Source organism: Watersipora subatra, chromosome 6 (assembly GCF_963576615.1).
Source record: "Watersipora subatra chromosome 6, tzWatSuba1.1, whole genome shotgun sequence".
NCBI lineage: Eukaryota > Metazoa > Bryozoa > Gymnolaemata > Cheilostomatida > Watersiporidae > Watersipora > Watersipora subatra.
This window is the reverse complement of record NC_088713.1, coordinates 40,473,638-40,484,728: the sequence shown is the minus strand read 5'-3', so window position 1 is coordinate 40,484,728 and position 11,091 is coordinate 40,473,638. Positions and strand designations below refer to the sequence as shown.

At 35.4% G+C, this 11,091-nt stretch overlaps 1 protein-coding gene across 1 annotated transcript; it reads right to left on the bottom strand.

The window, feature by feature from the left end:
* Window positions 1–404: 404 nt before the first annotated feature.
* Window positions 405–1,121, bottom strand: LOC137398256 (protein GVQW3-like). Its single transcript, XM_068084363.1, has one exon. It carries the CDS (start codon window positions 1,119–1,121, stop codon window positions 405–407), a length of 717 nt encoding a protein of 238 aa, XP_067940464.1.
* Window positions 1,122–11,091: the final 9,970 nt, after the last annotated feature.

The window sequence follows — 11,091 nt, the reverse complement described above, 5'->3', positions numbered from 1 at the left end:
CTGATCAACAAGTTCCAGGAATGGCTGTATTGTTGCAATATAGATAGTTTTACAAACAAACTAAATTAGTCTCCTTCAAAATACATTCCTTGAGAGTTTATACATTTAGTCCAACGCCACTTCCATTGCTCAAAGCTGTGACAGAAGTCCGCTTTCTTCAGGGCCCGCAACTCCAAAGTTATATTTCTTTTAATTGATTCGATCTCTTCAAATCGTTCACCTTTAAGGGAAAATTTTAACTTTGGAAACAACCAGAAGTCACAGGGAGCAAAGTCTGGTGAGTACGGGGGATGAGGCACAATAGAGATGGAGTGTTTGGCACAGAATTCATTCACAGTCAAAGATGTGTGTGCTTGGGCGTTATCATGATGTAACCTCCAACCAGCTGGCTTTGCTAAAGCTGGTCATTTGCGCCTGATACTTTCTTTCAAGCGCCTTAAGATATCTCTGTAAACATACTGATTAACAGTAGTTCCTTGAGGTAAGAACTCTTTGTGTACTATTCCATCAATGTCAAAGAAAACAACCAGAAGCGTTTTGATCGCTGACCGTGACATCCTCGCCTTCTTTGGTCTAGGAGACTCAGGTGACTTCCACTGTAAACTCTGCATTTTGGTTTCAGGGTCGTACCCATACACCCAGCTTTCATCAGCTGTTATAACAGTTTTTAGGAAGTCGGGATCATGCAGTACTGCTGTCTTAAGTTCGCTACAAATGTCAATTCTTCTCTGCTTTTGATCATCATTCAGCAAACGTGGAACAAACTTTGCAGCTACTTTATGCATGTTAAGATCATCTTTTAATATTTTATGAATGGTACCAAAAGAAAGCCCAGTTTGTTGGCTTACTTCTCGTATAGTAACACGGCGATCAGCGTTGACTATAGCCTTTACAGTGTCAATGGCAGTGACAGTCCTTCGTGATGTTGGAGCTCCAAAGCGTTTATCGTCTTCAACCTCTTTTCTTCCTTTTCTAACTCGTTTGTGCCATTCATAGATATATGTTTTCTTTAGAGACTTATCCTCGAAAGCTGTATGCAAATTTTGAAGGGCATCTGATGGTGATTTACCGAGTTTGGCATAAAATTTTATACAGACGCGTTGTTCGTTTTGATCGGCCATTTTGAAAAATTCGCCAAAAGATCCAAACTAGTCCGTGATTTTATTAATATTGCTTGGCAACGACTGCGAATTTTGGCCTAAAACTTTCTGTACTAACTAATTAGGAGTTGTTCTTTTGTTTGCAATCATGAAAAAGTAACTCCGACATAGACTACTAGTCATGATAACACAGTTCCGGAAACTTATTGATCAGACATCGTACATACATACATACATACATACATATCACAGAGTTCCCATTGCATCACTTAGTGCCCATGAACCAGCCTAGGCTGGTTCATGGGAACTAAGCAGAGTTCATAGGAAAGAGATACAAAGCTGAATCTTTTAGCAAAGTGGCAGAGAGCACGAACCATATATGGATGAAGTTAAGATTTTTAATTTTAGATTTAGAAGTTTGGTTAAAATTGGCAAAAAATTTTGAAACATAAATTTAGGGCAGACTAACGCAAACATGCACACAAGCATACACATACACCCGCAAACTTATACACAATATCGGTGAATACAAAATTTTTGTGACAAGTATTTAATGTGGAAAAATTATCCTGCAAGGGAAGCTAACTTCTCTGAAAAAGGGAATTGTCTGAACTATGCATCCAACTTTAAAGAATTCTTGTCAGTTGTAATATAGGCTATATCATTTATTCCAAGTTTTTGTAGAAATGAAACTCAAGCAAGTCATTTGAGAATTTTTTGTATCCAATTCAAGACACTTTCTGAAAAATCTTGCTCTCGTTATTTTCGGCACTTGATCATATTTTGCAGATGTTTTTGGTGTTGTTTGTACAATGGTGATTGTCTGTAGTATTTAATGCAATGTAATAAAGTATTAAAAATTTAACCTACTGGTGAGCGTTTTTATTTCACAAAGTGGGAGAGAAGCATATTTTGCAATATGCCGGGTTTCCAGTTCTCATAATCTACTCTAATTCATTTGGGTCACAATTGCTTTAAGCATTATTTCCCTAAGGCCTATCTAAACAATTTTTGGCAAGGATACTCTACTACAGGAACAATTTAAAACATCCTGTTTCAGGTCTTGAACCATTGTCCTGTCAATAACTATTTAGAGTGTTAACCACTACATTACTGCATTTACGGCTGCTTTAACATGATTCCCAGACTAGCTATCACTATGAATAGGTTATTTATAAAAAAACATTAATCTGAGACATTTTCACTTGTTATATATTCTCTATATGAATCAATATAACTTGGCTTAAAAAAGTTGCTTTTAGTGTCGGTTCTCAATTACAATAATTTAAATCATTTATAATGGAAACACCTATTTTTGTGCTAAAATATCCTGTTTTTTAATAATAGGTGGAAATTCAAAAACCAATGTGAAGTAAGCCATCTATGAAGTTGTCTTACCTTTCCTAAACATGAGTGCAACTGTGCTTTTCACAGACACCTTATCTGTACGAAGCTACAATCAGTACTAATGTAGAAGTACATGTACAATTAGTGCAATTATTACTAGAAGTTTTTGCAGCAACACAGCAAATCAGGTGATGGTAAAAACCCGACCTAAGAAAAATTTTTGGCTGCTGCTTTTCTTATAAAACTCATAAAGTATAAAGTTGAGTGTTGGTTTTTTAAATAACAATATTTCAAGTTTTCTCTTTAGTTTCACTTTAAAAACCTGTTTATAACTCTGTTGGTGAGATCCAACAGAGTTATAAACAGGAAGGTTTTTAAGTTACACTATATTTAAGTTAACCGTGTAATTTTGCATTTTCTACTAGCCCTAGTGAACATTGGAAAACAACATTGATAATTACTTAAGGAGTCTTTTCCTCATATACTCTCTGTAAACCTCAACATAGTCTTAACCCTTTGACCAGGTATAAGCCCCCTAAAAACCACCAAAACTCGAGTTATTTATTTTCAAAAAGTCAATAAAATCAATATTTTATGAACGTGCATAGCTCAAATCTTAAAGTTATTTCTATGACCAAAAATTGTTGTACATAAACATACATTCACATATCTACTACTCAAAAAATAAAACCATGTGCAATTGTCCCTGTATGAAATGCTTGGAAGCTTATTTTTGGTAGAGTCAAATGCTATAATGTGGCCATGCGAGCCACCCTAACGACCGTTTTATCTGTATATTCCAAGTATATTAAAAGTCCAAAAAGTTGACCTCTCTTCTATCATTTGAATTATTTTTATTCTGATCAGACAAAAATCCCTAACAATCGCAGGATTAATTTATCCTTTATTTTACCGTTTTAAAAGTCGAGCCGATGTTGACTTGTTTGTCAAACCTTTATTATTTTCCAAGGAGGCGCCACTAGTTTAGCTTTAAGCACAAAGCAACACCCCTCAGATTATTGTTTCATATTGTAAATCACCGACCGATATCTTGTTGATGATATTTAAAACTTACTAGTGTTCATCTCTTTTGTTTAACATTACTAAGCGACAGCTTTATAAACATCTACCGAAATAGAAATAAATGTTGTTTCCCCTCGCAAATGGTAAACGATATTTTGATCGGTTCCCCTGCAAAAGGAAGAAACGTAGTTTTCAAGCTGCTTTGCTAATGTAACATTCACATACTTGTTTAAACTTACAACTTCCAGAAGAGCCCTCGGTATAATTTCCTTTGGTAGAATTTATTTGTTTAATCTCAGAGAAGCTGGTAGCTTCAGCAATTTCTTGAACTAGTTCTGAAAATCTGTTGGTGCCCATAAACTCATTTTACCCTAGGATTTCTCTTATGAGATTCTACAAGGGCATAGAACTATCTCACAATCGCAATTGGAAATTGCTCTAATGATCTGAGAAAACAATTTTTCCTTATAATAGGCACACTTGCATGTTAATTTAAATTTTACAAAAAAGATTTAAGGAAGGTTAGAAAAATATTTTCTATATCAACTGCAACGGTCATGTTTTGACCAAAATTATCATGTCTTGTTGTTCCCTGACCATTCATACCTCCAAGACAATCATTGTGCTCCCATGTGTCAAACAGGTTCGGAGTCGCCCACTGGAGACGAATCAGAGTTGTGCTATATAAATCTTTCAGCAATTCACCATGCATTCATAGAAACAAAACTTGTTAAAGTAGACTTGCTGTGGTGTCAAAGTCAGTTTTCAATTCATGCAGTCAACAAGTTGTACTAAGCCAAGGTGTCTGATTGTAATTCACACTCATTTAGCGTAGCAAAATAAGCTGGAACGCCTTTGGACTTTACTAAAATTTCTAGGATTTAGTAGGAAAGCAACTGAAAACTCATTAGAATCATGGATACACATTGTTTAAATCTTGGCATTCCAGTTTATGCACCACACAGGAATAAAACCTGACAGATAGCAGATACATTTATAATAGTTTCTAAGTTCTAAGCAAATAAGTAACACATTGGAGTTATCTTGTCTGTTTTCAAATAGGTAGAATTTCTTTCTAGGAGCACCAGCACAAATTTAGCCACAATGAGATATAAGCAAATACAAATCAACACTGGCTAGCAGATCAAACTTACCAAAATCACTCAGTTTTCAAAACAAATAACACCTTGGAGTTTCCTTCTCTTGTTCCATAGAGTTAGCACTGCCTATTAGTACCATCAGCACAAAATTAGCCTCAATCAGATCTAAGCTAATACAATGAGAAATTATTTTGTGCTTCAAACTTATCGAAAACACTCATGAAGATTTATCAAAGAAATAGCACATTGGAGTTATCTTGTCTTCTTTAATTGAGTCAGCGTGCTTACTAGTAGCACCAGCACAAAGTTGGCTTCAATCAGCTAAAAGTGATTGCAATAGCACTCTTTAGCAGATCATACTTACCAAAGTGAGGTGTTCATGATAAATGAGGTGAACATGTGGCTGGTCCTTAATCTTCCACATCTTCCACAAACTCAAAGAAGTTCTCAAATGACACGTCGTCAACTCAAAGAAACAGTTTAATATATTTGCTCAGGGTTTTTTTTCCATGTTTCCAACTTGTTGTCCAATTATGTCCTACTACAAGCCAAACAAATTATACGGTGGATAATGGCAGACAACCTGCATTTAGCAAAGCCAAGCCGAGCCAAGACAGAGACAACCCAAGCCAAAGCCGAGTCAAGCCAAAGCCGAGCCAAATCGAGTCCTGGCCAAGCCGAGCTGGACCGGGCTGAGCTGAGCCAGGCCGGGCTGAGCTGAGCCAGGCCAAGCTGAGCCGGGCTGAGCCGGGCTGAGCCGAAACCAGCCCAGCCAAGTGGAACAAACGTGGAGCCTACCAGCTATAAAAGCTTGCACATTTGCGGTAGAGAGCAGAGCTGTTCTGGGCTTGTTCATTGCCTGTTACTTGATTCTTTCATGTTCACCTTGATTAACTAAGCAGAAATATATGTATAAACTCATGCACCAAGTCATGTACTGGTGGAGCAAAGTGAAGGTCACACAAAACCATTACAATTCATTATGACATTTCAGCTTCCTCTTAAAACTGAACTCAGCAATATGTAGATAAATTCAGTAGATTCTAATTGTCTAGAAATACCTTGAAATTATTTTGTGTTTTTCTTTTGTCTGATGTTAAGAAAACTGGTAGGTTCAAATAGCAACATTCTAGCACAAGTAGAGATTCTAGCTAGGTCACCCTCCCTAATGCGACTGCATATCAAAACTATTTTTAAATTAAGAAATTAAATTTAAAAGACCGAGCAAAGATATTTTAGCTCAAGTTTCTATGTTTACAGCCAAATAATTGGACACATAATGGTGTGATCTTATTTTAGATTCCTTACATCTAACAATTACATTTTGAAGGAAAAGTTAGAATTACTTTCTTATGAGAAATATAACTTCTAGCTTAGGTAGGTCATAAAAATTTAGTAGTTGCTTTTTCCACGAGAAAGCAATTCTACAAAGCATCAAAGATATAAAGAAAACTCACAATAGTAAATTATTTAAAATTTTTGGTGGCAATCAATTAGTTGCACACATCTAATGAATATTGTTTATTTTACTTATTGAACGGAAAATCTGCGTAGTAAGTTATTTTTGTAACTTTCAAGAAAATAAAGGAATTGATACATGGAAGTACAACTACTGTAGTGTATGACTATCTTTAAAATCTTACCATCTGAGACTCCAAATAGAAATATGAGAGGCAAATTCCATTTGGGTTTTGCCGAACTAAAATACAGAAGGATAGAGTAGAAATGGTGTAGTCGTAGTGAGTCCATAGAGCAAACGTAGAGCTAAATATGCAAAGTTGGCAATGACGGCTGTGTTAAGATGATTGCTACACATTCTGTGGTAGCAACAATAAACACGTATCTACATACAACTCAAAAATTAGAGCGAGACATAATCCATGCTAACGGTTTTAACAAATAACATAAATTAAATAAGATATTATATTTCCAGACATTGTTTGTTACAGTTAATATGATGACAGCTTCAACGAAAGTGCACAATGTTCCATATGTGAGATACTTGCGATAGCTCATAAAATGTGCCAACAAAGCACAGAGATTAGGGCTGTGGACAAATATTCCTTAAAGTGTTTGGTGATAACTGGTGAGAGTGGTAGAGTGTTGGGCCACTAAGCAAAATGTCATGAGCTCAAAGTATGTTGGAAGGAATATTTTATTTGGTATGTCGGTAGCTTCCGACATACCAAAAGGACATACACACTATTATTACAGTAAAAACTTGTACTATGGCTGATCCCAATGCCACGTAAAACATGCATGTAGAGCGTGTCACTAATGTACAGAGAATAACTATACACTCAATGTTTACTATAATCAGAGCCATGTCTGTTTGTCTGCGGCCGCAGTGTGATGAAAGTAAACTAGCATTGCACAGGATTGAACTATCAGCCATCTTCTTTGTAGAAAATACATGTACACTAACCACTTCACCAACTGCTCAAACCTCTAGCAAAACTGCTGATCAGAGGTAGACAGCCCGCTAGTGCAAGAGGTTAGGAAACAAACATAGTATTGAGCTTGATTCAAAACTGTAAATGTCAGCATGGAGGACGGGCGTTACCATAAGGGCATAGTGATGAGCCGCTGGAACTCCAAAAAAATATACCTTCAATTATTATGTCAGCTCATCGTTACAAACTAGACTCCAAGGGTACGAGTAATTATAAGCCTGTGGTAGGAGAATGAGTGGGGCGGTTTGGATTATGACAGGAGAATATGCCAACTGTTGCTGGTTTGATTTCTGAACAAATCATCATATTGCGCAACTTCAAAATGTAACTCTACAGGACTGTAACAGTTCTTGCTTTAGTAAAGTCGAATACTCTGGCAGTCCAGTGTGTCATGACAAACCTTCAGGGTTGTCGATGAACAAAAACAGTAAGTGTTTTGTAAGTAATCGAAAACTCGGAAGGTGAATGTTCAGCCTAGGGGATTGTGTGTAAAGTAAATGTTCGAAAGTAAGATCTTGCATTGCACAATATTTTTTGCATTATATTCCGGTAGCTTCACACAGACATACAGATGTGGATCTTGTTACACCTAAAAAAACAGCTAGAATGTGTCAAATGATGATGCTAACCTTTATAACACCTGAACTGGGTAATTCAAGTAACAAGACTGGTACTTAAATGAACCCACACAAAATTTTAAGATATTTTATCAAAAATTAGCAGGAATTTTTCTCATTTCTAATCGTTATTGAACACTTTAACCATGACCAAGTCTTGTTGATTTTAATCTTGAAGCATCCTGGCTGTCAAACAATCTCAAACATCAGTGACAGTCACGAATAATAGGTTTATCAGAAAGTATTAGTGTTTTCTATTGTTTCATTTGTAATTCATTCATAATTGTTTTGATTTTCTATGTGATCTGACTGTCAGGATGTTTCAAGATTAGAATCGGCAAAATTTGATTGCCGTTTACACGTTAAGAAAAAAATGGTTGCAAAAGGATGTCAGTAGCTGTCATTATTGCTACTGTATGATGTAGCAGCATTACGCGGCTGTGTTCTGTCGGTCATGTTGCAACTATAGACATTTTAATTGCAGTTTCACTTGGTATGAACACTTTAACATCGATTAACTTGTGTCGATTTTAATCATGAAACATTCTGACAGTCAAACCACCTCAAACATCAAATCAATTGCAAAGAATAGAAAATTACTGATATTTTCTGATAAAATGATGTAAAATTGCGTAAAAGTTCACTGTTAGGAAATTCAGTACCAGAAACTGATATGCATTAAGATGTGTCTGTTTAATAAAATTTACATTTTCTACTGCTGACATGCATCTATGAAGCAACCAATGACACACTGCTTGTGGTCAGAAAATCCTTACAAAAGCTATAATATTTTACTACTCTTTTAATTTTAATAGGACGGTATGCATCCAAAAAATTAATTGCCTTGCAGAGGATTCGATCCTAGAAAATTTGACTATGCCAGTGTAAGTTTATCTTTGGTTTAACTAGTAAATATATGCCACTGAGTGATATCAGTTTTTTGGTTTCAGTAAACTTTTTGAATAGCCTCAAATCAGTAATGGGTATTGAGCACCTCTTGGAGGGAGGAATAGTCTTTAAAAACCTTTGTGTTTAGATGTACTTTATTATCATGGTCAATATCACCCATGTAAAGTTGGTTCCTAAGATATTTTTGGAATTCGTAAGTTGGCAAAACTTTATAAACATAACCATTTGTTACAGAGGTAATTAATATTTAGGCTTCTGATGACAAGTTTTAAATATGCTTTCATACATGAGAAAAGTTGATTTATTTGTGAGATTTCAATTCCTCTGTATTCCGTTCTGTGACATGCAGCCTCATTAGGGCTCAATTTTTTAATAAAATTGCTAGCAGTTAGCAGTAAACTTGGGGATGTCTGTGACAAATTTCATTTTTAATCATTTGAAACATGGATAGTTTCTCAAAAATTTGATTCATGGGAACCAGACAGGATTTTTCAACCAAATATTTTTAGCCACCTGGGGAGATGAACGGAGCACATAAGTCTGAATTTTAGATGAATTCGACATACACACACATATACACAGAAAGAACAAATCATATGGGTGTTCAATTTGGATAAAATCAGCAAAGAATGTGGAAATACATAAGAAACACACAGACCAACGTGCACAGCACATACACATAAACACTCACATGCATATATTCAAGCACGCATCTGCTCGCACGGAAGCATACGCGCACATGAATGCATACATTCGGACACACACACACACACACACACACACACACACACACACACACACACACACACACACACACACACACACACATGTGCGCACACACACATGTGCGCGCACACACACATTTACACGCATAAACACAAATACTCACATAAACACACACGCGCGCACACACACAAGAATCAGGAATTGGGTTTTATTAATATAGATTAATTTTTATAGCAATGAAAGTTGGAATAAATTTAATAATTAAATAAAATAAACTCCGGAAAATTTAAAATTGGTAAACTTACTAAGGAGAGATTTAACTTGAGCAAAGAAAATTTTTATATCAAAACATTTTCTTCATGGGAAGAAAAAATATACTGCAGTGAAAATTCAAACTACTGACCTTTGATTGTGTACCTACCATTTTCATGTAGCTTGTAGCATTTTAACGACACATCAAAAAAATCTGCATCGACAATCACATCGGCTTCACAGGGGACATTTGGTTTTGCTTGCCTTGCCACCTGTAAGATATGCTGGTACTTCCATTACTTCTATACATATCTTGGAATTACCCAATCTAGTCGAGGTAATAACTAGAATATCAAATTAAAATTCAAAGAGTTGTAAATATTTTGTTTTGAATCGATCTGCAAAAACAAACTATGTACATGTACCATGCAGGTACTAAGTACCAAGTTAGTTTCGAATAACAGTATTTGTGTAGAGATGGGCAGAGAGCGGACTATTATTTCATGGTAATCTTTAATTCCCTTAAAAATTAGATATTCTGCATTAGCTTGTCTAATAACAATGCATACAAAGTAAATGTTTTGGTAAAAAGCAATAACTAGCATTTAACAAATCAGAACTAGCAACTGTCTAATAGCCAGTAAATTATGGCATTTAGCAGCAATCAACTAACAAATAAAACTAGGAAATAAGTTTAGCAATTTAACTAACTGGCAACGAGCAAATGCAAGCCATCAACTAACAACTGGCAAATAGCAAATAAAACTTGGCAATTAGCAACTTGCTAAAAAACTATGAATACTTCTATGATTGAAACGCTGAAAGTAGAAGACAATGAATAGTTCTATGATTGAAACATGAATGCAAATTGGCAAGGAATAGGCATATTTTGAGTTAAAAAGCTATGAACAGATTTAGGTGTGTCAAACAAGCAAATGATAAACAACAGGTAATAAAAGTGTGACGTTAACAGACGGCCATACTTACTGTATGTGGTAGTAGTGGTGGACATGGAACTGAGTTTACGAGTGAATGTACTTGTTCTAAAAATAATCTACAAATCAGTACAGGGCAGAAGTGTTAAAATCTAATTTTCAACACGTCCTCTTCCAATCTAATAAATTCAATGGGTTGAATACTGGAATAAAACTGAAAGTTTTACTCAGAGTTGTCTGCACGCTTGCGCCAATTGCGGCCTGACCAGCCAAGATAACACAACTAACACTATTTTCAAATGCAACACATTTGAATGCTAAGATAATTTCATGTGTCTGTATGCTGAATCATTGTGCTAAAATATGTTAAATTCAAGTTTTTTGTTCAGAACTTCTGCAGGAATTCGATCGTCATTTCCTTAACAAATCTGGTATTAGTTTTTCTTTGTTTTTCTAATGCACCATACCATTCAGTTCTCTTCCAAGGCAAGTAATATAGGATAAGTTTACACGACAGCCAAATACACAAACAAACTTGTCATTGACATTAGAGAAGAGCATTGCATTACAATAATTAATTACATTAACATTATATTACATTTATTACATTACATTAATTTCAAGACATT